Source organism: Canariomyces notabilis (assembly GCF_033297395.1).
Source record: "Canariomyces notabilis strain CBS 508.74 unplaced genomic scaffold N656scaffold_2, whole genome shotgun sequence".
NCBI classification, from domain to species: Eukaryota; Fungi; Ascomycota; class Sordariomycetes; order Sordariales; family Chaetomiaceae; genus Canariomyces; species Canariomyces notabilis.
The window spans coordinates 28,368-54,414 of record NW_027041824.1 but is presented as its reverse complement, the minus strand read 5'-3'; the positions used below and the strand labels follow the sequence as shown (position 1 = coordinate 54,414).

The following is a 26,047-nucleotide window of genomic DNA, read 5'->3' as shown; positions in this document are numbered from 1 at the left end:
CCAACCTAAAAGACGCCGTCTCCATAAGGTGTATCTGAGAAAAGCAGGAAGGTACCGAGGCACGCTAGCGGCTCAATATTTCCCGATTCGGTGATAGATTTGCGGCTGCGGGTCGCTGAAAAAAATCCTGCATGCAATTCGCTGCTTGGCAAGCCCAATCGTCAATGGCTTGCTTCAAGTTGCTTTTCTTCGTCTTCGCTGTACGGTAACCCGTGGAAGGTCTGAAGAACCTGGAAGTGAGCACGGTCCGAGGGCTTGCTGCTGATTATTCTAGCTTCAACGGTCCAACACAACAGTACAATTGTACAATGATGCACTAGCTCTGCGATGAGACGCGCGCCGTGTCTCTTATCTGAGAGAAAATAACGATGGACTGGTCTCACAGCAGTAGCAGCAGCCCCACGTCGGTCCTTATCGCACGGCAGCTCGATCAGGCATTTGTAAGTTGACATGTTCAAGTTGACTGCTACTGAGACCCCCAGCAGTACCAGCAGTGGTATTCGACTCAATTCATATGGATGGCGGGAGCACTGGCTCACTTCGAGACAGAACCAGAGCAACGATGGTCGAATCGCGTCTGGGCGGGACAACAGCACCGGCGGCACCCTCAGCCATTTCGGCGAGAACTCATCCTCGCTATCATCTCTCGGCTGGACCTTCTTGCCAGTTCTCATCTACGCCGCCATATGCTTCGCTATTTTCTTCACCTTCCGCCGGAAATACCCCAGGGTGTACGCCCCGCGGACCCTCCCATCGCTCAGGAAGCCAGAGTGAGTGGCCATGTATAAGCCCGTGGCATACACACCGTCCTCAACTGATGAACGCCTCTTTGACCTACAGACACCCAAGCCCCAAGCTTCCTGGAGGGTGGTTTGACTGGATCAAGCCTTTCTTCGCCATTGACGATACCTACATCCTGAACAACTGCTCCCTAGATTCCTTCCTTTTCCTCCGCTTTCTCAGGGTGCTGTCCATCATATGCCTCGCGGGATGCTGTTTCTCCTGGCCGATTTTACTTCCCGTTCACGGCACCGGTGGGGCAGGACTGAAAGAGCTTGACTTGCTGACACTCGGGAATATCACGAGCCCTGACAGCTTCTATGCCCATGTTGTCGTGGCATGGTGTTTCTTCGGTTAGTCCCTCATCCGTTTACAGATGTAGCCAACCCTGACGCGCCGTTGCTAATGTTGTGCAGGCTTCGTGCTTTTCATGGTGTGCAGGGAATGCATCTATTACATCAATCTTCGCCAGGCTTATCTCCTCTCTCCAAACCACGCCAAGCGACTGTCATCCAGAACTGTTCTGTTCACTTGCATCCCACAACCCTACGTAGACGAAGCTAAACTGCGCAAGCTATTTGGCGATTCGGTGAAGCATGTGTGGATTCCCAGAGACCTGAGCGACTTGCGTGCCCTGGTTGAGGACAGGGAAGAAACCGCGGATCGGCTCCAGCGAGCCGAGACACGACTGATCAGGATGGCCAATAAAGCTCGAAACAAGTACCTGAAGAAGCATCCGACTGCGTCAAGTAGTCTACCCCCTGAACCCCAAACGACGACAACAACAACACAAAAAGACGCGGAAAAGGGGCAAGCCGTTAGTACAATCAAGATTGCCGAGCGTCAGCTTTCGGGACTCGATTCCCCGAGCTCGGAGGAGGCCCCGGACCCAGAGTACACGCACCCTTACAGCCTGGATCCATCTCTGCCAGACGTTAGAGGCTCTGTAGCTGCCCTCTGGATTCCTGCAGATTCGCGGCCCTATCACCGTCCACTCAGCAACTTTGGCCGTCGTGTGGACACAATTAGATGGACGAGACTCAGACTGAAGGTTCTCAACCGCGAAATCTGGAAACTCCGGCGAAAGTACCGTGGAGGAGACGGGTCCCCGCTCAACGCCGCCTTCATAGAATTCGACTCGCAAGCGAGTGCGCAGGCTGCTTTTCAGATCCTTGCTCACCACCAGCCGCTGCACATGTCGCCGCGCTACATTGGTCTCCGGCCCGACGAGATCATCTGGAGCGCGCTGCGGATTCGCTGGTGGGAGCACATCATGCGCCGCTTCTTCATGATGGGCGTTATCGCTGCCGCCATCATCTTCTGGTCCTTCCCGGCCGCTTTTGTTGGGACAATCTCAAACATCGAGTATCTGAGCACCGAGATATTTTTTCTTACTTGGATTGCCAAACTCCCGGATCAGATATTGGGTATCATACAAGGTCTACTGCCGGCCCTTGCTTTGTCCTGGCTGATGGCTGCCGTCCCTTGGATGCTCAGGGGTAAGATTGTCAGAACAGCCTCACTAATATACTCAACGTGCTGACCATTCCAGGCTGTGCAAGGGTTGCCGGCGTGCCTTCGCATGCAATGGTGGAGTTGTATGTGCAACATGGATATTTTGCGTTCCAGGTTGTGCAGGTCTTTCTTATTACCACCATTACTTCAGCCGCGTCTTCCGCCTTAGGAGGCATCCTCCAGGACCCGTTGTCGGTGAAAGATTTGCTATCCAAGAACCTACCCAAGGCATCCAACTTCTACCTCTCATACATCCTTGTTCAGTGTTTAGGTGCAGGCGCCGGGCGACTCGCCAACTTTGGTGATCTTATTCGACATGAGCTCATAGCCAAGTTTACGCCCAACCCTCGAAGGCGGTTCTACCGCTGGCGCAGACTGAGCAAGGTTCACTGGGGCAGCGAGTACCCACGGTTTACCAACATGGGCGTTATTGGTAAGTTGGGCTATTTAGTACCTACTTTAGACGGTAGTGGAGTGGTACCGTTTGAGGACAACAAACTAACTCGGCATTCACAGCTCTCAGTTATTCTTGTATAGCCCCCTTGATCCTCGTTTTTGCGGGGGTCGGGATGTTTTTCATCAGTTATGTCTATCGATACTGTCTAATCTATGTACTCGACTCGAGCCTTGATACCAAGGGTCTGTTCTATCCCCGCGCACTTATGCAGCTCATGGTAGGGCTCTACATAGCCGAGATCTGTCTGATCGGGCTTTTTGCCCTGAAATCAGCGATCGGGCCTCTGCTTCTCATAGCTATTTTCTTCATCTTCAGCGTGCTAGTGCACATCTCGCTCAACGAGGCTGTCACACCCTTACTCTACAACCTGCCTCGAACCCTTGCCCTCGAGAAGGATATTGGTCTAGCCACAGACGACGACACTTCAAGTGACGGAGGCAACAGTACAGAACCGCAAACCACTGGTGGCCTCGCAGCCGACTACTACAACACAGATGAAGATTTTGGCGAGGATACCGTGGACGTACTAGAGTCGTCCCATGACCTCGACGACGACGTCCAGCTGCGCGGCATCGAGGGCGGCAGCAGCTTGAAGAACGCCATTGCCGAGTGGACCAAGTCGGCCCTGAAGCAAAGCCTCAAGCCGAGCAGCACTGCGGAACCGTCGACTTTGACCAAGGTCCTGACGCAGATCAAGACGTGGCTCACCCCGGACCCAACCCGCAAACCTAACCCCATCCTGGCATTCCTACATCCAGAAATCTACCAGGACTTTAGGACGCTGCAGCCCAAGGTCAATCCCGGGCCGGACGACGTAGACCTACCCCCAGACTATGCCAAGCGCGCCTATTGGCCGCCTGAGATGTGGCAGCCCGCGCCGAAGCTCTGGATTCCAAAGGACGAGGCCAGGGTCAGTCGACAGGAGGTGGCGCATACAAAGGCGTCGGTGTTTATTTCGGATCGGGGCTGTTGGTTGACAGAGAAGGGGAGGCTGGTTTGTGACTTTGAGGAGTCCCCGTTGCATGAACCGGAGATTATGTACTAGGAAGTTTACTACTAGAAGTAATGGATAATATGTAATGGTATATCTAGTAGCTATAGCTAGGCCATACACGGAGGTTATGGCCTATACCCGGGATGGCGATCCAATCTCCAGTTGATGATCTACTGGGTGTGCTCTCGTCCCGACATATCTAGGGCTGAACTCTAGATACTACCCATTGTCTGTGTACCTTACTCAGCTTGAGATCTCTTCAATGACATGGCCTGTTGAACATCTGTTGTCATCGCCTTACACGTACTGCCACTTTGACGTCTCTCGTCCTCTCTCTGAATAATATCACTACTCCTACATCATCGAGCACACCCTCCCATCCCTATGGAACTGTGTGTGGTGTTCAGAATCTAAAAACCTAGCATGTCATCTCAATTTGAACAGATGTCTGTTGTTTCACCTATGATGTCAACTAGCAGTCCTTCTCTGAACAGTTATATCTGAACAGTTGTGGTTGTCATCCATCGACGATAGCTTTGATGATAGTGGCATCATTTGGTATATGGTGGAGGGTTGAGGAATGACGTACGATCCGCGCGTGTGTAATGTACACCGGCCATAGCCCGTGAGCTGAGGTTCTACGACGGATGCCACTTCTTCAGAGGGTGGCGGTGGCTACTCATACCATTGCTTGGTTACGAAGTTGTGCTCGATTTGCGTTGAAAGCCTGTGGTTGTGCTTCACGTCGAACGTTCTCGGTCTGATCGCCATGAAGCTTCTTCAGGGGTTGCCCCATACAGTCTTCGAGTTGCTAAGATACGAGGCAGAATACAGTTATACTGGTTGACGGTGGCGAAGCCAAAGATGCCGAAGACAAGCCCCTAGATCTGGCCCATTCCAACGTTGCAACCGTTATCTGATCTTCAACAGACGTATGTAATCAGAAGGGTGGCGGCTCGAGGAACTGAGCAGTATCGGGAAATCACACAGGTTGTGGCAAAGTTATGCTGCTGTATAACCCAACTAAGGTCCCAGTTGGGAGAACTGCATATCTCAGACCGATTACCTCTACAGTGTCCGGTGGACGATGGCTCTGACGATTGACCTGGGATATCTGCCTTCGCCAGTACCGGTACGGTTGCGCCAACCCTCCAACCTACATGTTAGTCCAGGTCCCTACCCGCATAACGCTCTCCCCAGCGAGTTTCAAGCCGAAGGGTCGGAGTGGCCCACCAGCAAGTGATGTCGAGCTCATACGGCCCGTCACGCAAGTATCAGCCCGATGCACTCCCCACCATATCGAGGTTGGGTCGACGGTGGGCCAGAACATTCGCGCGGCGAGCTTGTTACACCTCGCTGTAAGCTATGTGGCTGTTAAGGGGGCATCTGAATATCTTCAGGACCCTCCATTGCCTAGTCTTTCATTAGTATGTCCCCTCCGCCTCTAATGGGTGGCCAATCACGATCAACATACATAAGCCATGGAGGTATCGGAGAGCATCTCGGTCTATGCACTCTTATGCGTTGACATCCAAGATGGGGATAGGCGGGCTCCAGTCGGTCAAAGGGGCAACACCAACATTACTACAGCACAGTCACCAACATGGAAGGTGACCACGGAGAGGGGCCACAACATGTTTACGATCCCAACCCATCAGGATTTGGACGAGAAGACCAAATTTCGGGGGAAGAAGCCGACACATCCCGGTGGTCTGGGTCAGGGGTGCTCAAGACCTCCCGAGCCCCCGAGCCCATCGTCGTCCTGGTGTAAGGACCCTTGGACCCTGAGACCGGATTGCCGCAGTGGAACATGCAAGCTTTGCCCATCTATCGGCTACCTATTCATGGTTTCTCGGAGACATCGGTTACAGACATCAACACGATAGTGGTGGATAACGGTCTCCGGATATTCACGGCCCCCCTGAAGTTGCCGACCCGATCGGGGTAGTTGCCTATATTAAATGAATTATGAAAGCGGCCTCGCATCGTCGGATGTGCCGCGCGCCTGGAGACCGGATGGACTACTCGCTAGCCGTTGAGGACAGTATGAAAATATACCTATGCGGGCCTATGGTGGTGTGTGAATACTACGCCTCAAGACAGTTGAACTTGAAAGGTCGCTAATAGTACTCTTTATGAGATCTGATACGACCAGTCGATAGTCGAGCGGAGGGGAAGCTCTGCATTACACAATATGCTCCGATCGAGGCGTGATTGGACACGGGTTTATCGCCGCAATGGAGGTGGGGTGTGAGGCAGCTCTGGGTGAGGGTGTGTCTACCACACGTGGAGCGTTATCCGCATCCCCAGTGGTTACTAACTTTGAACAGTCTCACAGAGCATCGGCTGTTGGAGGATCGGCTGGGAGGGGGAACCCTTCCAGCTACCCTGAATACCTACCTACACAGATACCGGTACCCCTATAATCGCGTTCGAGACATGTCGGCTTCGTCGTTAGACGACTGCCACCGCTAAGCCAGCAATGTAGAGCTTGAACATCAACTGGGGACACCTTCAACACCATCACGAACCACCTCATATACCAAGGCAGATAGAGGCGCTTGTACCTATCTTCCGGCAGGCAGAACCAAGTTGGTGGACGAACTCAGGCTTGCTTCAGTCTTCGGAGGACAGCATGGCCTCACGCTCAGGGATTTGCTGCACCTCACCGGCTGCAAGAGGCAATGCATGGCAGTACGCCCATCATGCCCGCGGCGGCCCATCGGTGAAATCACACACAACGTAGACCCGTACATAATGATACGAGCATGCACCGTATTGGACTGGACGGTATGGGGCAAACAAGACTCTATTGTATGGAGTGTTAGTAGCCGCAGATGGGCAGTTGAGTGGTACGGAACGTGAATGGAGGATAATAATCAGGACGAACGACCAAGATACAGTAAAGGTAGCAATAAATAAATAAAATGCCCTGCAGCCCCCCCTCGATGGTGTGCATATGTATATGTGTGGAATGTGCGTCTCGCCGACGAATCTCGATCATTGGCCCGACCACTTCGCAAGCACAGGCGCCAAACAGCGTTGCAAAGCCAGACGAACGTGCAATTTGAAGCTCTGCTGTTGCAACCGACTGCACTCACTGCTGCATGGACGCCTGCAGGCCTGAGGCCGTTGCGTGTTGCTGCACGTCTGCAGTGCGGTTAGCCTGCGTCTTTCGTCGTCTCATGTGGGTATCGAAAATGTGCGTCTTCCGGCTGGCAAAAGACGATGCATTAGGTTGGTTTAGTTGGGCGTGCAGGAATCTCAATCAGGTAAGGGGGAAGTAGGGAGGAGGTTATCGGGTCCGTTGCAAGCAAAGGTTGCACTTGCCCTCTGCGTAATTTGGATCGCTGCTACAATGATTGCTCAGCCATCAGCCCAGTTGCAAAACTATTACTTCACAAGTTATCATGTTCGTTCAAGTCGACAAGTGATTTGCCCCGTTCCTGAAGATCTTGTAATCTGAAGCGGCCATCACCCGCCCGTTCCGTCTCGGCCGGACGAGTCGGAACGGTACTTGCGGACGGGCCGGCCGCGGTCGGACAATCCAACGCCGTTCAACCAGGCAACGCATATCCTGTGGTACTGGACAATGGACATACTGGCCAGACACGGTCTGATTGGCGAGACTCATGTCGTGCAAGTTTGACGAATCGTAAGCAACAATCCGACATCCGATCGATCGGCCAGAAACTGATAAGCACTTGCTTGCAGTATATTTATTTTTCCAACCCAGAGCCCCTCACCTGAAGGCCCGGGGGTGTGCAAGGTGCGGGTCGAGGCCCTCGGCGCGCCGCCGAGATGCATACCTCTATTGTACACTTACAGTATCAGATCATGCCAATATCGTCCCTAACATGCAAAAGTACAAAAGCGTAAAAATTGGATAACGTTAACCACTGGGCAATGCTGCACCTCCTGAGACGAGATCCGGTTGTTCGGCACAGACCCAAGCTTCGCCAAAGCCTATACCGTAGTTGGCAGTGCATCGCGGTCGACATGCTGGGATCGCAGATTGCGGCCTGCATACAGTAGTAATGATTACTTTACAATTCACTTCGTGCTGATGCTGTTAGCAATTCTTGTTGGGATCTATTAGCTACAGGTAGTCTTCACGGTTCAAGACAGACGCTATCTCGTATTGACTAATTCCATTGGCACTATCGCCACCATGGAGCGAGCGTGTATTGGGTCTCCTTGCCTAAACCACTACCGGGAACCCAAGCCATCAAATAATAATAATAATAAAAATAAAAAAAATCCTTCAGCGCCAACCCTTCCTGGCGTTGGTGGCGGCGGTTTTTGAAGATTTTGAGCTCTGGTCGTGCATGAACAGCTTCAAGGGCGTGGGCTTTGCGCTAAGCATCAACCGTTGGCTCAGCTGCGAGATTTGTCGTTGCGACAGAGCTGATTCACAAATGTACACAGTAATGCTTGAACCCACTTTGGCTTCTCGGTCTGGTCCATCGCTGTATGTACTGTATGTCGCAGCTGTGGGCGTCCCATTGAGGAGGGGGCGGGGTGGTTTAAAAGGGGTTGAGACCCATTGGAGCCTCTGCTCTAAGCCTAGCTACACTACGTTAGTTGCATCAGTTAATGCCGTGACAAGCTCCGCTATGAAGGTAACATCCAAGATGATTCGTGCGCTGGAGGAGGCTACACAGCACGAGCGAGACAAGAATGCTGCAGATCCCGGTGAACTCGGTACAGCAACGAAATGGCTGGCTCACCTCATCAGATGAGCCTCTCATGCCACAGGAGGGGCCATAGTTAACGCGTCAGTCGATGGACTAAGGGTCTGGAAGCGTGTTGGAAACCCGATGTTCCATGTCCTTCTCCTACCTCCTATGCAACTGTTAACATCGCAAAGCACCAAGACCTAATTTCGAGCTCTTGAGTTACCTATGTATCATCTTAGCCGCTCAGTGCACGTACGACGTCGGGTGCGACGGAAGGCAGTCATTGCTCAGAGCACACTGGGCGTCGCCATAGGATGGCTGATGCCAATTCTTCGACACACAAAAGAGGATGACTGCATCTTCGCTATCAGCTGTGCGACGTGCCTCAGCAGAAACCACATTGCGGGGTGTCGTTTCTGCTTTGATAACAACACCAACTCTTCACTGCTGTATGCACAAGCCCTTCACTGGTGTCTGCAGACACAGCAGCCATGGCGATACGCCTCGACGATCTGAGGGGTGGGGTGGCTGATGGCTAAAACAAAACAAAATGAAGCTAGAGCAAAGGCAAGAATGTAGGCAAGGATAAATTTAGCAAGACGAAAGCAAGGCATGAAGTCTGTATGTTAACCGCAAATCATTCACTCAGATGAGAGCAATGTTAGAGATTGCGCTCAGTCATTCAGTGCCTTCTCGACATGGAGATCAGAAATTCCCCGCTTGTTTGGAGCGATCGAAGTTTGCAGGGCTGAACGCTGATCTGTGCCCAGCATTGTGGTTTGATCACTGCGCTGAGGTAAAGCACTGGCCACCCTCGCCGGACCCCCGCCGTTGTGGGTCCATCTCAACTGTATTTGGGCTTCAGGCTCCTTCCTCACCATGCTCCGGGTATCGACATGCGGGAATGGACGTATAACGGCCCGGCAACTAGCCGCCCCCGTCGAACCAAGGACAAAAGGGACTGCGCGGGTGCGGTTTGATGGAGTCGCCTGGCTAGTGTAGAGCCAAGGGAAGAACGCATGTCAGTGGAACAATCTTGGCCTTTGGGAGAACTCGAAGGATGACTCGGAAGAGGATTGAGCAGAAATTACACCGCTACTCTGGCCAAACTCAGGTTTTTTTCGCCGCCTGGGAAGCTAACCCAAGCCAATCTCACCACTGGCCGGTGCAATTGGCTGCCTTCGTATCATGCATATGAGGGGCTTATGAAGCCTTGGATTGCGATAAATTGTCATGCATGTAGAAAAGGCGCTAGGAAGGGGGCGGAAAAAAATTGTTCTCGTTCTCCCATACAGAGGTATACAATGACAGACTCGGTATGAAGTCGGTGAGGGATTGAGGAAGTGTGGCACTTGGACGCAGAATCGATTCGACAATCGTGCACCCTGGTGTCTCCCAGTAAGGATGCGAGATCGGTGCCAGATCACCTGCCCTTGAAGACATGCGAGTGAATGGCGTGGCATGGAACATGATTTCTGGCCAGTCGTTGTGTCTCTACGCACCGGTCAGTACCAAGCCGTAGCGTGAATTACAGAGTCGTTGGACAGAAAGCATGCCGTGGACACAGAAAACTGTTGTATCAGTATGTGATGTGATGTCGCGCGAGTCTGGTCGACTCTGGTTTACAGTGTACCGCACTCCGTACCGTTTAGCTGTGTCTCGACTCGAGGTAACAAGTGAACCTCCCGAGAGTGTAAACTAAGATTGGCGATGGTCATGAGCGGGAGATCGACAAGCCGAACAGGCACTGCAGCTTGAGTTGGATCGCGGAGCAAGCGACTTGGACACTATAGCTAACAAAGTCTCTATGGGCAGGGCCAATGGGTAACAGTGGGAGACTTCCAAGGGACGAAGTGCGTTACCACCAGTTTGCGGGATCGCCGTGAGCGTTGCTTCGAGACCACTAACTTGGCCCCTTGACAACGGAGATCCAGCCGGGTACAATACAGTAAATTCCTGAGCTGTTTGACTGCTTGACCGCGTGACTCGGGTGATCTTTATCTCCCTTCAAGATGTTGTCAGTAAATTCCACCTAGGCAACGAGCCAACACCGACACGTCGAGTTCCCCAATTGTTAGCCAGAACGCAGGAATGTGCTGACCGAAAAGACGTCATCAAGAAGAGGAGGTGGTTAAGCGGGGTAGAGCACTGGCCTCGCCCTGAAGATCAACCTAAGCCCGATTGGGCGAGGGTCTCATCACTCCCAGAATGATGGGTTTCCTAAATTCTTGGCGCGCAGGCTTGGAGCTTGGACTCATCAGCACTCAAGCCTCTCATCAGCTCGATTTGGATGGCCTCAAAACTCCAGATAAACCAGCACCGAGTCGGCCTCAAAAACCCTGCTGCATCCAGCAGTACCAAGGATGCAGAACTGTGCCGGCAAGGGAGGTTCCTTCCGCAGTCTCATCTGCCATATACCAGCACATCGACTGATTAGACGCGAGCTCAATGAGCCTACAATATCCGTACTCCGTTACTTAATGGCCTGAGATTTTTCCCTAATGCGGGAAAAGGAAGCCTGGCCTGATGCTGCCGTCTTCTCGGTCAGCTGCGGGCATCCAGCAAGGTAACAACGACCAAAAGAAGACAGGATTCCGCCCTGGTCGCTCAACAAAGAGCCCGACAGGTTCTGCCATGATGGCTGCCCTTATACGCGTGTCCCGGCCAAGGCTCGAGATGTCATATCGGCTTGGGGAAGGTAGCTGTGTGGTTCTGCATCCGTGCAGTCTCCCAGGAAGAAAGCCGCCGCAGGCCTACACTAGGACACTGCGATGTCAGTAATATTGCTGCATTTCAGGGGTCATCTTTGGGCGGATGCTTCGTCGTTTGTTGAAGAAAACTTGGAATGCCCCTTGCAACCAAGCCCTCGAAACCCTCCGCTCGGAGCGGAGCGCTGCGGTGGACGGGGAGTCGGAGGAGACTTGGATGCACCTGCACCGATCTTTGCCTATCAAGGAAGGCTTCTGAGCGGGGTCTCGCCGTCCCACCACCACCACCAAGGCACGACAAAACCATGGCCGGCAAAAGCTCCTGTATACGGATAGCTAAGCGCACTATTATATGGAAAGAAGCGGCAGAGCACTGCATTTTGACGGAGATTACGGTTGTATTGCTCACAGATGCAGCTCTGACCGGGACGTGGTTTCACCATCCCGCCCTTTGATCGATATCGCGAAATCCCACCATGCTTTGCTCCAAATCCCATACCATGGCGCCCACACCGGCAAGGTCGAAGCTCGTCAAAAGCTGGACAGGATGGAGCATCGCGAATTGGAAGAAGCCCCAGGCTGAAAACCCTGACCCTGAACGCTCGACCTCCCCGCCCTGCAGCTGTTCTTGGTCCTTTGTCCGTGACCCTGATTGTCGCACCCAGGATTCCGAACCTGGGAGTTTTGGAATTTTGGTTTTGTGGGCGACACCAGTGGATGCCCCAAACTTGTAGCTTTTCAACCACGGTTGTGTGCGGGCGCGAGGCAACTCTCAGGAGCGGACAAGCGAGTCCAGCCAGGGGAAGCAAGAGTTGAGTGGCCCCATCTGCCAATGCTACCTTTCCATGCATCCGTATGCGTGCCTGTTGTGATCCATCGGGGGCTGCGGCTCGAGGTGGATAACCCTTGGCGTCTACATCTTCCGACGAGGCAACTTCCGACGGGTCAGCAATTCTTGTTGTGGAGCAGGGCCTGAGATATCCATCCATCGCTACCATCCGACAAAACTCAGTGGCTAGCAAAAAGCTGCGTTGCGGCGATGGAGGTAGCCAATAGCAGAGAACTCGCCCAGTCTCTCGGGGTCCGGTAAGCTGATGGGTGGTAGGCCTAGGATCGAAAACTGTTGAACTTCTGATGTCGGCGGATTTTAAAGGTAGGCGTTATTGTGGCACACTTTTCTGATTCCATACCCTGCGCTCTCCAGACGTGCTCCGGGATTCCAGGCGAGGGTATCCGTACTTCGTACATATCGTCAGTAGATGGAATCGATCTCACGGTTGTATACCTGATTAGTCTACATACGGCTGCAGAATGCCTCTTGACAAGATGGACATCCGTCGCCGCACTTCGAGTGTGTGGTGTCTTAAAAATGCGGTCGGCACTCTCGCGAGCCGCGCGCGGATCGCAAAACACTGTGTGGCGCTCGGTGAATTGATACTGTTTTGGGTCGCGCTGTCGCAACAGTTGAAAGCCGTTGACAAGCAGATGCCGCACGTGTGGGCAAAGCATGCTCATTGGTCAATTGCATTGATAAGCTGTCAGATTGTGGAACCACAAATCTCTGCACCGGCGGCAGGCAATCTCTTTGCCCAATAACGCAAGACATTGAAAATTTGCTTTGGGAGCACTGATCAAAGTCAATCAGTCGTTGCTATCGGGAACTTATCTTTGGAGTCACACCTCAGACGTTACAGAGCAGGTCAGCAATCATCACATAACGGCAGGTGCAAATATGTTCGGATGGATGACTGTACAGTACATACGATCTATAGAGCAGGGACCGCAGAGGGAAGCTTGCTTCAAGTCACGATTCCACCCGCACACTCTGATGGTTTCAATTTTCAATGTTTCAACGCGGGCTGTACAGTACGGAGGAGTGGGCTGGGTCTGTGTGGGGGTTTGGTGAGTCTGTGGGGGATCGCCACACCTTAGGGTTCGACAATGACAACGGTCCAACAAAATTTTTCGCTGTGTAGCAAGCCTCATCATCGTGTACCAAAGCTGCGGCTGATGGCTTACAGTTTGTCGGACTTCCCAACAAGTTTATTAGTACTCGTATTTGACGCACAGAGCGAAGATCGGACCCTACATCATGTACCGTCGTCGTACGTTGGCCATCCGCCGCTAACCGTCAAGGTTCGTACTCCGTAATAAGGCACCTCGAGGGCGCCGAGCGGGGCGATGGAATCTGTAAAAATGGCAAGCGATCTTTGTCTATTCAAGGCTCGAACAATGATAGCGTAATGCGACCGTAAGGATCAATCTGGGAAGTTGGATCAATAAAAGTCGGTTTGCATTGGCGTCATGAATCAGGCCTAATTATCCGTACAGCGTAGGTAATCACGGAATACCAGACATCGCCGTGTCCGTGCATTTTGGACATCCGGTTCCGGTGCGCCCCCGGACAGCCCGGCGCGGGCCTACCTTAGTAAGCCCGTTTGAGGGTTCCATTACCTTGACATCCTGAGCCGTCAGGGAGGCACGGCCGGCGAGTTGGAGCTGGATCTAGGTACGGCTAGAGCCGCCTCGAACTCAGATATACATAAGACTATTTTCGTCCGAATATCGCAGCCGGCGCCGGACCGGAGTGTTTAAGGTATGTATCAAGCCCAAAAGATACGGTTTGTGTCTGACAAGTGAGGCCATCACTATCTGTATCACAGAGCCCCGCGGAAATGATGATTCTCCACCACGCACAGATTGGGACAAGCACACCATGAGCCCCAAGCAGCTTCCCTGCGTCTTCCTGAGGGCTTGGCTAATGGTTTGTTTGGTGAGACGTTAGTGCGCGCCAGGGGGCTGGGTTTGCCCCAAGCACGACAGCGGCCTTGATTGCACCAAGCGCTAAGTTAGCTCTAGCGGCAGTGGTGGAGACCAGTAAAGAGCAAGCCGTTGACAGTCGACGAGAACAAATCAGGGCGTATCCATGAGTGCTGAAAGGAGACGATCAGATATGGTAGCACTACTACCTCCGTAGCCTCGTACATACTTAATTAATGTTACGACGCGAGTCGCGACTACACAGTGAAGTACTGTAATGCTTGGTTTCCAGGCGTGCGAGTTGAGAAAGGGGCCAGTGCGAGTTTCGACACGAAGGGCCTCCCCATGTGTATGTACGGACTGAGAATCTTTTCCCAATCATTGGCCTAGCCGCAGCAGGACATGAGGCTGGCCAGTGAGAATGGACATCGCAGAGAGCTAAGTTACCTCCGTAGTCGAACGCTTGAACGGTCGGACGGCGGCGTAGTCATCAAAAGCGGTTGTCGGTGTGGGGTGGGGGTTCCGCTTGGATCGTCTAAAGTCCTGGCCAGACCTTTGCAACAGTACTCGGACCTTTGCCTGGCTGACCTGAACTGTTGAACAGTTACTAACATATTGGCCAACCTATTTTAGCACTGTTAGGCTCAGAGAAGAAGCAGAACCAGAGGAACACAATTGTTCAGGGGTTCCACTGCGTCGCTGCGTCAAGAGAACTAAACCTCAATGTCGCGCCTGAGTCGAGATGATGAGAGAAGTACGGATATCGAGATCCGTTATTCAGCAGGCCATATAAGACAAAGTTGACGGCTGCCCTGTCGCGGACTCAAGTTTTGCTCACCCAGACATGTAATGTGCAGGGGGAGGCACATTTAGGGCAGCGATTGGTTTGGTCGGTGCTGACTGGTCGATTGGCCCCTGGCAACCTCAAGGTCCGCTAAAAATATTTTGCGGGTGCTGGGCACTTTGCTGTGTTTTGTAATACCTTAATGACCTTGGGCTGGTTTCGACTTTCGACGTACACAAGGTAATCAGAGAAACGAAGCGCAATCCATCATTTAGTATGGAGAGCTGTAACTACATCGTTGGTTGTTACTGTAATTCAAACTATAGCTGGATCTTGGTCTACAGTTTGCCAGAGCTTCATCAAGTGAAGTCGCCAATCGAGGCAGGGACGACGGATACCGTAAGGAATTTTGTACTGTACAATACAAGGATGGAGAACATTCATGCCAGGTCGTATTTCACCGTTCAAGCACAAGCCGTCTCTTGGACCGGGCTCCCAGTGGCTGCAGCGCCTTGTTGACGTCATTGCTGCTGCCGAGAAACCATGCCCCAGTCAGCAGGAGGAGAACCTGATGCAAGCCCCTGCAAGCCTCATCAGTTGATCGGAGCGACCTCACCTTGCTCGAGTCGCGCAGTTAGTCCTTTGTATACAATGGCAGATAGGAAAAACAATGCCACATCGTCGAGGATTCTGACGAGCGCCTCGGATCGATACGCCCAGCCAGCCCTTCGACTGTAGGGTAATCAGGTAACTACGAACTCCGTAACACATGAGCTGTTAGTCATGAATATCTTTCCACACCTATCGCAGATGTGCGGTGCATACCCGGTGTTCCCGGTGGACAAGGGCCGGAGAGCGTCCTCTGGGTGCTACACCTATATAGATAAGAGAGTAAGAGAGCCGAGTCTTGGTATGTTAATACATGAGTGGAACAAATGCTTGGCCAAAGGATTTCGAGCTTCTTCTCGTCGTTGCCGCCTGTGTGTGGCGCTGTATGGACCTTGGAAAGACCATCAGGTAGATAAACCGTTTCAGTGCGCTGAACGCCACCGCCTCGCGCCGCATCCGTCACTCGTGCTTTATGTATCACAGTTGCGCAGACTGCGTCAGGTCAATTACTCTGGCCGGCATCGGTCTCGAGGTGTCGGTCATCAAGAGATCCGGCCCGGCGCAGATTTCGAGGCTTCGGACTTTGAGCGCTCGCTCGCTCGCTCGCACGGTGTACAAAGGTCCGTGTACGATACACACAGCAGGGGGTGCCGACATCCGTACTGCAGTGGGCAGGAGGAACCGCATAGTTGGTGGTTAGCGTCTGTGGCCAGACTCCGCGCCGAGCCCCACTATTTCCGTAAAAACCAAGCGATCAGTGGGCGCCGCATCCTTGTCTTCTGCAGGCTTGGAGGAAGCGGGTCCCCCACTCGATTCACGCCATCCCTTCCTTGGTCACTTTACTTCCAACGCTTACTCCTGCACCTGTGCCTCCTTCTGCTCTTTCTTCCCTTTCTATTCTTTCCCTCACTCTTCTTAGGGACCATTTGATACGAATTGCGCATGCAATTTGTTCTCCTCACTTCTCCCAACTCCAGCGGTGCAGAGAAGAGCCTCGCAGTCCGGCTACCCGCAAGCACTTGTCCCGCCGCCACCTCTTCCGGTCCGGCAGACTTGTGTGGACTGTATATACCAACCAGGTACGAAGGAATCGCGTCACGTCTACCCTCAAGCCCGTCTCCAAAAGCACCTCCATTCCGCTTTCTTCAAGTCCAACCGTTGCCGTTCCTCTCCACTAGAAACTCCCCGGACCCAGTGTTCTTCCATTTGACAAGCTACCACGGGATCGTGGCCCCGCCCAGGCGTTTCTCGCTGATATGGGATATAGCTGGGATTGAGGGCCATTGTGGTGTTGATATCAACATCTCCCTCCGAGTGTAAGGCGCTCTCGGGGACTTCTCCTGGTGCATTCACTGCCTGTTCCTCCCATTTGCTCCGCAAGCAATCGATCGGTAAGTGGTGTTAGTCAGTACACAGAAACACTGATTAGCTTGCAATGGTTGTTGCCACACAAGCAAAGACCGCATTTGCCCTTATTTTTCTTGTTCGCTTTTTTGCCCTCCCCGCCACTCTATTCCCTAGCGGCCCATTTCTTTCTTCTTCTTCCGTGCACAAACCCACCAACCTCTAACCCAAGACCTTAGTTGTAATTGTGGGAGAGCTGACATTGTTCTTCCCCCGGCAGAGCGTTTATCGGACGACATTTTTCCCCGCCTCGGACCGATCGAGCTTCCATCCATGATTTCGTTTTGAGATACTTCTCTTCGGTATCCGACACCCCCTTGTCCTTGTCTTTTGGTGGGGTTCGTTCTGTGCAGGCAGGACAGGTTGCAGGAAGATGCCATATACGCCTCCGAACAGATCGCCCGCTCCGTCGGCTCTTCCGACGCCTGAAGGAAGTCGCCGACCTTCGTTTCATCAACCGCCCAATGTTAGCTCGAGACCTGTTCTCCCTCGATCAGCCTCTTACCTGAGCAGGCATCGGCGGACACCTTCAGCGACGGGAGCTGCGCAACTTGGCGTTAGTGAGCTGTCGCCTGAGGCGACCTCTGAAGACCTGAAAGGTATGGTGGCTGGCAATGTCAGTGTGCGACAGTCGCCGCCTCCGGTCACGGGCGATCGTGGGATGCCGAGGGGCGCAATCACGACGCCGCCCGCTAGTGACGACGACGACGACGCGATCGAGATCTCCGGTGAAACTCGCGGCAGGCAGATCGAGAACCTTAGCGAGCTGCATGACGCCGTTAGTAAAATTCCACAGCAGAGACCACGCTTCCCGAGCGTGGGAGATGCCAGCAATAAGGGGGCCACAGATGCCGGAGACCTACTCGTCCTTCCGACGCAGGCAAATACCATTACAGAAGGCCTTCACCAGAGCCTGAGCACAAGCTCGCTTGACGCTCTTGTTGCAGGGAGCCACCGGCGGATTTCCCACACTCGGTCAGCGACGCAGCCGAATATCTCCACATCACTATCATGCAGCAGCTCGGTAACCGGCTCTGAGGAGGATTCTGACGAAGAGCGGCGGTACAAGCCGCAAATGGTACGAAAAAAGTCCGGTGAGCTCGTTCGGCCCGCTCTCCGTGCCCCGTCGTCGCTTCGAAGGCGACCGTCGAGTATGCCGGGCACGCCGACGTTTGCGAAGGCGGTACACTTCGACTCCAAGATCGAGGAAGTGCGGCATTTCCTTCAGCTCGACAAGCCTCTTGCAGTCAGTGCCGGCTCCTCCCCTGTCGATAACTATGAGAGCGACACAGAGTACCCCTTCTCTGGAGATGAGAGAACGGCATTACGCCCCTTGTACGAATGGGAATTGATCATGAAGAACTTTCCCCTCGAGACGCCCGTGCGGAAGGCGCAGCCCGTGCGGTTGGAGAGGGTATGGTTGTCGACTGACCAGAAGTGCCTGATTGGGTCGGTTGCTGTAGCCAATCTTGCCTTTCAGAAACGAGTATGGTGCAGATTCACGCTCGACTATTGGAAGACAACATCCGAGGTAGCGGCCGAGTACCTCTGTGGAATCCCCGCCGCGGATACCCCTCACGGGCAAGACAGATTCAACTTTGCAATCAAACTGTCGGACCTCGTCAACCTGGAGTCCAAGACACTGTTCTTTTGCATTCGGTATGAGGTGAATGGACAGGAGTACTGGGATAACAACGGCGGGATCAATTTCCAGGTCGATTTCAAAAAGAAACCCACTGGGAACCATGGGAAGGACGGTGTTTCACCCTCGCGCCCTGGGCTGCCCAGGGCAAAGGGCAATCGGCGCCCAAGTTCGGATGATGCCTCGACGACCAAGTCCAAACCAGTGAGCACTGACGCGTTTGGCGACATACCACGGTTGGATTTCGGCCAGCCCATTCATCACTACCTGGGAGAATCGGGACAGGGTGGTCTACGACTGAAGGGCGTCAAGAGCGCTAGCAGCCTCCCAAGCGATAACCTGTCGAAACGCTTGTCTGCCCCCAGCGGGCAATTCGCCAATCGGTACGACATAAGTGCTTCTATCAGCGCCGCTATTCAGACGGCCAGATATGGCCTGTACATGAAACCGTCGAAACGATCCAGCACAATCGTCCCGGCCGGTGCCGCGTCTGCGTCTAAATCCAACCCGTCCATCGCCTCGAATGAACCCGAGCCGTCGACGAATGGAGGAGACAATGAACAGTCCGGTGTGGCGACAAAGCGTGAAGCAGTCGCAACCACAGCTGGTGCTCCCACCGCGGCGCCCGCCGCAGAATCACCCACCTCCACCCTCTCATCTGCCTCTTACGAGGAAATAGTGAGTAAATGGTGCTTTGTATGTGTCCCCCTAGCAGATTTCCTCTTACAGGAGCCACAGCCGCGAATCCAATCGTTCCAAGCGCTCGCTACCTGAGGCCAGTCCAGCATGTATCGAACTAACATTTCTCCCTACAGTTCAGCTCCAAGCCGTCGAACGTTCAGGACGTTCCCACTCAAGGACCTTCGTCTAAAGTTGGTGGGTTTGACGGCACCGACGACGGAACAAAAAGCCAGAGGAACAGCGGTACGGCAAGCTACGAAGGAAGTGCCGTCCAAATGGGCAACTATCATCACTCACACAGCGGCATTCAACACCATTCCCTCCACCCGATCGATCCCAATCCCTACTTCCAACATATACCGCTCAGGGCAATCGGCGGCTCTCCCGCGGAGTCTCCTTTCAGTCATTTCTCGTCACAGAGGACTGGAAGTCCGTTGACGGGGCTGTCTCAGTCCCCGGTCTCTGGCCAGTCCGTTGGCCACTCGCCCTCCCCGAAATCCTTTGTCGAACCGACCGGTTCGTCGCCGAAGGACTATGCATATCAGCACTTGCACGATCGTTTCCCGTTTTCTGGAACGGAGACCTATTCTGCGGCAGCGATCAGGGGTTGAAAGTGAAAAAGGAAAGCCTTGGAAGGGGGATGTGGACGCAATGACCTGCTAGGCGGAAACAGAAGCATCCTCGCGATGTCAACTGAACGGCCTCGACACGTATTGCACATCATCACTTTCCATTCGGCATTGCCCTCCAAAGGGTCAATTCTTTGGGAAGCTAATTTGCAGTTGCTAATACTCGTTTCTTCTCGGCATTAGCAAGCGCTTTTTTGCGGACCTTCGATTATAGCATCTTCCTGGCGTGCTAGTTGTTGAACGGTGGTATATCATCTTTCTGTTTTCATCACCTCTCCGTTTCCTCCATCATGGCAGTACGAGAGCAGCAGTTTCAGACGCGTTGTTCTGTGTGCTTGGCGTCTAGGTGCTTGGGAACTTACTCAGTTATCGGTTTCGTTTTCCCTTTCCTTTTGGGTTCGGCACAGGTGGTACAAGGTCGGGACATGAAAAGGAAAAGGCGTTTTTTTGGTATCCATGCTCTCTCTCCGGACTGCATTTTGGCTTTCCATCTTAATCACCACTTGCCGCTTGCACTGGGCTTGCTTTCAGCAGCACTGGTCACGGCCTCAACGTTATGGTATGGGTGCGGTTCCTCTTTAAGAACAGACGGGGAAATGTTCTTGAACAGGACATGGAGGAACAGTTTAAACAGCTCAGGCACTTGGCGTCGGTGAAGGCAACTAACGCGAAACACGACGGTCTGCAGTTGTTACTCGGGATAGGGGACACAGCATTCAGGATGCCACTTTCCAATGAGCTTAGCGTCATGCATGGCAGCTTCGTGGAAACTTGGTCTATGAAACGAGCTGCGACATAGCTACAAGCTGGGTCTTGGTCTGCCAATATGGATCCGAACGCTAGCGAAGAATGTGCTTGCCACGCAGAAGATCACTGCTCGTTCATTGTCTGGAGATCGCGAGGCGTTTGATCAGCGTTCAGCACACGGTTAGGCTTGTCAGGATAGGGTAGCAAATGATACTATTGAGAATGATTACGTTTGGCGGAATGAAGACAGTCTCGGAGTTTTAGTTGCATGAGAGCGTGTCAAAATGCAAATCTCCTGAACTTGAGAATACTTAGCGTCGTGTTTGCTCTCTTGAGCGCAATGTTGATGAGATGTAGATTGGATGATCACGGAGGGCGGGACTGGAAAGTCCACTGTTGACACCCGATATTGTGCGCCATGCAATTACATTGTAAGCAAACCTACAGGCTACGGTACTAGTAGCACCGGCGGTAGGACACAATCCTGAGCAGGAAGCCATTCTGCTGATGGTGTAACAAGAAGGAGATGGCGGCCGGAGATCGGGTTATCCAGGCAAGAAAGGAGTCCGGCTCGTCAATGTGTGCAATACTTAGGCAAGGTGGCTGTCGAAGACATCGATGCTAGACTCGTCTAATCCCCCCAGCCGCTCCCTGTTCTCAATCCCTTTATCTGTGATGTCTAGCATGCCGGAATGTTCCAAGCTGATGTGCTTGGGTGTAAGCTTCAAAAGGCCAGTATTGTATGGCCAGCAGACATTTCACCGGAAAGAACTCTGGGCCAACACGAAATACTGTAACTTGACGGGTACTTGATAATCCTCCTGGAGGACAAACTGATGTGGTAAGATCTTGATTGCTTCAAGATTGAGAGTATATTTTGTAACAAGTACACAACTCCCGTCGGATGCGTCCATATTGACAACCATCAAGTTGACGACAGCAATTTTTTTGTTGGATTCCACTGTCCACAGACCCACACCACAACTGGCAGTCCCCAGATTCCCCCGCCGTTGATCTTGTGGAGTCCGTGCACAAGATCACCGCACGGATTTCTCAAATGCCCCTGCCAACCTTGTCAGACCCAGATCCACGGTTCCATCTCAAAAAACAACAGCCGAACCAAGGATGTGGGGCTAGGCCCTCACTCCAACCTCGCACACAACCTCTCGCTCCCTTGCAGTGCCTACAGTTGTCTTTTTACTCTTTTTAATCGCCTGATCCAGCATGGCTCAAGTTAAATGTCATATATATACAAGTCAAGTGGACAACGACCTTACGCAAACTGAAATTGTCGTTTATCACTCCCCGGGTCTCCCTCGTTATCGGACCAATAGCGCCACGATAGCGTCGAGCTACAGTACTTAGTCACTTAGTGAGCTGGACGCGTCTTTGACTGGCCTTTGACACCGTGACGCACCTCATACGCACCATGCACTTGCTGCTAGTCGGTCTGGGCCACGCAGCTTGGGCCGACGTGGACAGCTGGCCGGAAAATGCCGCGGCCAACAGAAAAGGCTGACAATTCCTGGCTTGTCAAACGTCAACCAGCCAACCCTGAGAAACCCCCAGGGCTCCGCCACCACTCTCATAGTGGCAGGGTTCTTTCAGCCGCTCCCGAATGGCCAGAACAGTCTGTCCTGGCCCGAAACAGAACATTTGCGCTTGTCAGCCTCTTTGAGTCAATTGATGGGGACAAACGGGAATGGCTGAGCCAAACGCGGCTTGGGCAGCGAGAAGCCTAAGCAAGATTAAGACGGCGCTTGTGGATAGGTTATCGTTAATACCTGGGTAGCGCCACCACAACAAAAGAAGCATCAGTCTCTAGCTGTTTTGTTTTTCTCTTCCATTTCCTGGGTTTGCCTCCTCGGAGGACGATGCAAAGACACCGGCGTTGATACTGCCTTGATGGTTGCTGCAGTTCGCGCCCTCAACCTGATGATACTCTGATCGGTGAAACACATCTGGAGTGGGATCTAGCATCATGGCCGCAATCCTGTACAGGCCGGCCGTCTTGCCCGTGCAAACGCCAGCGCCGACCGTCTTCGTCCCACCGCTACGAGGATTGGCACGCCGCTTCGACAATACCACCAGTACTGCAAGCGCACCGAGTCCGACACGAGACTGTTCTGTAAGCCGTCGTGCTCCCTATCACCGCGTCAAGTTTCTGCGACAAACTAATACCTGCGCCCTGTCCGGCTAAGAATTTCAACGGATTCGATACGTGCAGCGCGAGCGGCGACTATGGCAGCTGTCTCGCCAGCAACGACGTCGCTTTCTGCAACTGCAATAATGGCATACAATACCTGGACTGCGTCTCGGCAGCCATCGACTCAGCAGGGTGCCAAGGTGCCGTGGCTGGTGTTGGCAGCGGTAAGCACTGGCATTTGAGGAAAGCTTTAGACGGGGAGTCTTCAGTCAGTGTTGGCTGACTTTGAACGTGACTATGGGAAGACTGGGGCGCCTACGAACGAAACTGGTATCAGACTGCTTGTCCCACCACTCCTCCGGCTGCAGTCATGACACAGCTTCCTCAGCCGTAAGTGTCACGAGAATTAGCAGCGGCTAGTGGTTGAGATCGTCTTTCTGACTCATCTCATCTCAGGTCCTCCGTTTCTCTTGACTTGGAGTGAGTCTCGATCGTCCTTTGACACTCCTCGTAGGGGTTAACCAAGTTCTTAACAGACCCGTCGCTGTTGTCACCCCCTCGGCCCCGATCACCGAAGCTCCTACGCCAATCGTGCAGCCCAGTTTCACCGACGGAGGGGAGCTCTTGGCCGGAGACTGCAAATCGACCTCGTACACTCTGGTGGACGGTGGGGACATGGTGTTCTACGCCGCCTTTGTTGGGTGTAACGCAGACCGGCCGCAGTGCTGTCCCTGGAATGTGTCCACCGGCGCTTCTCAGCCGGACAACTCGCCGGCTCTCGAAGTGACCGATGCCCCGCCGGGCCGTGTCGCCGAGCCCGGCCAGTTCCCAATCCCTGCGGACCACGCAAAGGCCAACCTCGAGCGATGCCCGCAAGACTACTACTCTGTGTCTGGGCAGTGCTGTCCAAAGTATGTCGATTTTTCCCAGCAAGTTCAGACTTTAGACCGTTGATATCTAACAAAGAACGACAGCGGCTACTACAAATTCACGCGGTTGGTCGCCTACCAGACACCATGCTTCAGCTCCTTCAAAGAGAGAGCAACACCGCCACAGATAACCGCAGGCCTGGCCGCAAACCCCAAGAATTCTGCCCTCCCCACCTCGGCCGTCGTCAACGTGGCGTGGGCCATGGGGTTCAACACTTCGGGAGACTCAAACCCTCCCCTGTCAACGGGCGCCTCGATCGGGATCGGAGTCGGCGCTGGCGTGCTAGCCATCTCGATCGGCGTCCTCGCCGCCTTCCTCATATTTCGCTGGCGGAGGAACAAGAAGGCAAAAGCAGCAGAAGGGGTACAGGAGCAGCAGGCCGCCACCCAGTTTGACCCCTACCAACAGGGAATGACATACCAGCCGGGATATCACGCACCACCCGGGAGCCCGCCGCCACAGACAGTCAGTATGGCGCATCCAATGAGTCCCCCTGCGGAATACAAGTACAGTCCTCCAAGTGCCTCTCCGTACGGCGGCGGTGGTGGAGGAGCGGGAGGATGGGATCAGAGTCAAGGCTATGGCTTTCCGCATCCGCAACAGTACCCGCACCAGCAGATGGGCTCATACGGGGGACAGGCTTACCGGTAGTGTCGTGGTGTCGGCTTGGTTCGGGTTATGCCTTTTTTACTGGTCTATCGGCGTTCAGGGGGCTTGGCGTCAACACAAATGACCTGATCGGAGTACTGGCGGGATAAGCTTCGCAGCCTAGTCATAGACAGCGCAGCGACGGCCATGGCGGCGTCACATACGTTTATCACACTCCTGCTAACTGTAATAATTTAGTAATCATGGTGTCGTGAGGATCAAGCCAATCCAGCAGTTTCCTCAATCGCATGGCGAAATCGTCCACAAATTGGGGCCGTTTCCCGGCAACGGCCTCGTACAACTTCCAAATTCCTACCACCATCTTTCTTGCTCTTTGGTACAGCGTGAAAAATGGTTAACTGGTCCCAGCAACATTGATGATAATCTTGCCCTTGGCCCTCTTAGTCGCTAGTTTCTCAAATGCCTGCCGAGACTCAGGTCAGCTCCTTTCCGAGTTGCACCCGCTTGCAGCCCGCATGGATGGAACTGTACCTCAATGCCTTGTTCCAAGGGGAACTCGGAATCGATAGGAACCTGTTTTATCAGTCCTTGCTTAAACCACTGCGCAGCCTTCTTCGCCGTCTCGCCCGAGGCGCTGAGGAGGAACATGTGGAAGCTCCGCGGAACCCCTCCGAGGAACACGGGCAGCAGCTTGTTCCTGGCGTAGGGTATGATCCCCTGCGACCATCCGCCCACGATGCTGATGAATTTGCCGTCCGGTTTCAGATAGCCAGGCGAGTGGGCGTACAGCGCCTGGTTACCCACACAGTCGAGGATAGCATCAAACTGCTTCTCCCCAAACTCCGCGGCCAGGTGCCTCTCCAACGGGTCATGAACCTTGTAATCAATGACCTAGACCCAACGTTCATAGGTAATCAGCTCCAACTCACTTGTCGAGAGCTCAACCCAGCCCTGGGTAGGTACCTACCTCATCAGCCCCGAGCTCCCTGACCATCTCAGCATTAGCCGCAGAACAAACCGCCACCACCTCCTTCCCCATCCCTTTCAACGCCTGCACCAGAACCGTGCCCACCCCTCCACTCGCCCCATTAACCAGCACCCTCGCAACCTTCCCATCCCCTGGTACAAACCCAGCACGCCTGATCATCTCCACCGCCGTCTGGCCGGCAATCCCCATCAGCCCGACCGCCTGCCTCGACTCAATCCCCTCAGGCACAACCGCCACCGAACCCGCATCAATAACCATGTACTCAGCCAATGAACCCCTGCCCAGCGCAACGTCCCACAACCCAGTGGCGCCGCCGACCCGGTCCCCGACCCGCAATCCCCTCAGCTCGGCAGGCAAGGGGTTGGCAGGAAGGGCGACGACCTCGCCGACAAAGTCTTGCCCGGGAACGGGTGACCGGCGGAAGGGTAGCCAGGGGGGTGCGGTGTGTAAGAGGACCAGGTCGGCTGGGTTTAGGGCTGAGTGGGTTACCCGGATCAGGACCAGTCGGGGGTTGGTGGGTGGTAAGGAAGGGACGGGGCGGGTGGGTTGGAAGGAGAGAGCTTGTCGTGGACTGCCGAGGCAGGTGGTTGTCCAGGCGCGCATTGTTGTGGGGACTGGGAGATGAGCCTGGGGGGTGATGGCTGAGTTGGAGTTTGGGGCGGGATTGTCATTGTCTTTGGTGGTTGGAGGTTGCATTTTTCTTTTCTTTTTTTTTTCTTTTTTTTATTTTTTGTTTTGTTTACCTACGCACTGGTGAATAGCAATGGCAATATGCGTCGTGGATTTGGTTATGTTGGTGGTTTTGACTTTGAGATGTGGTGCTGAGAAGTTGTACGGTGTCTTGTTGATCTTGTTCACGTCAGTGTTTCGGGGCACAAACCGGATCATGCCGCTTCTTGGCAATGGCCCGGCCCGGGATTTTTTACTGTAGTGTAAGTGGACTACCTAGCCGATGTGGGCCCACTACGGAGGTACTGCTCTCCTT

The 26,047-nt window shown here is 53.6% G+C and overlaps 5 protein-coding genes across 5 annotated transcripts; 4 read left to right on the top strand and 1 right to left on the bottom strand.

The window, feature by feature from the left end:
• Window positions 1-193: 193 nt before the first annotated feature.
• Window positions 194-4,161, top strand: N656DRAFT_774164 (DUF221-domain-containing protein). The gene is made up of 6 exons (XM_064814207.1): window positions 194-440; window positions 550-770; window positions 841-1,133; window positions 1,197-2,279; window positions 2,333-2,728; window positions 2,812-4,161. The coding sequence occupies exons 1-6, from the start codon at window positions 369-371 to the stop codon at window positions 3,795-3,797; spliced, it is 3,051 nt and encodes a 1,016-aa protein (XP_064673555.1). The 5' UTR covers window positions 194-368; the 3' UTR covers window positions 3,798-4,161.
• Window positions 4,162-8,569: 4,408 nt separating this feature from the next.
• Window positions 8,570-9,294, top strand: N656DRAFT_216507 (uncharacterized protein). Its single transcript, XM_064808917.1, has 2 exons — window positions 8,570-9,046; window positions 9,196-9,294. Exon 1 carries the CDS (start codon window positions 8,651-8,653, stop codon window positions 8,939-8,941), a length of 291 nt encoding a protein of 96 aa, XP_064673554.1. The 5' UTR covers window positions 8,570-8,650; the 3' UTR covers window positions 8,942-9,046; window positions 9,196-9,294.
• Window positions 9,295-16,638: 7,344 nt separating this feature from the next.
• N656DRAFT_215574 (carbohydrate-binding module family 21 protein) lies at window positions 16,639-19,778 on the top strand. The gene is made up of 3 exons (XM_064808916.1): window positions 16,639-16,677; window positions 16,870-19,028; window positions 19,148-19,778. The coding sequence occupies exons 2-3, from the start codon at window positions 17,064-17,066 to the stop codon at window positions 19,622-19,624; spliced, it is 2,442 nt and encodes an 813-aa protein (XP_064673553.1). The 5' UTR covers window positions 16,639-16,677; window positions 16,870-17,063; the 3' UTR covers window positions 19,625-19,778.
• Window positions 19,779-22,370: 2,592 nt separating this feature from the next.
• Window positions 22,371-24,345, top strand: N656DRAFT_841509 (uncharacterized protein; the record flags this gene model as incomplete). The annotated part of the gene is made up of 6 exons (XM_064818996.1): window positions 22,371-22,517; window positions 22,591-22,759; window positions 22,841-22,925; window positions 22,992-23,015; window positions 23,072-23,446; window positions 23,510-24,345. The coding sequence occupies 6 exons, from the start codon at window positions 22,371-22,373 to the stop codon at window positions 24,114-24,116; spliced, it is 1,407 nt and encodes a 468-aa protein (XP_064673552.1). The 3' UTR covers window positions 24,117-24,345.
• A 123-nt stretch (window positions 24,346-24,468) lies between these two features.
• Window positions 24,469-25,665, bottom strand: N656DRAFT_701718 (NAD(P)-binding protein; the record flags this gene model as incomplete). Its single annotated transcript, XM_064810962.1, has 3 exons — window positions 24,469-24,537; window positions 24,606-24,965; window positions 25,042-25,665. The coding sequence occupies 3 exons, from the start codon at window positions 25,663-25,665 to the stop codon at window positions 24,469-24,471; spliced, it is 1,053 nt and encodes a 350-aa protein (XP_064673551.1).
• Window positions 25,666-26,047: the final 382 nt, after the last annotated feature.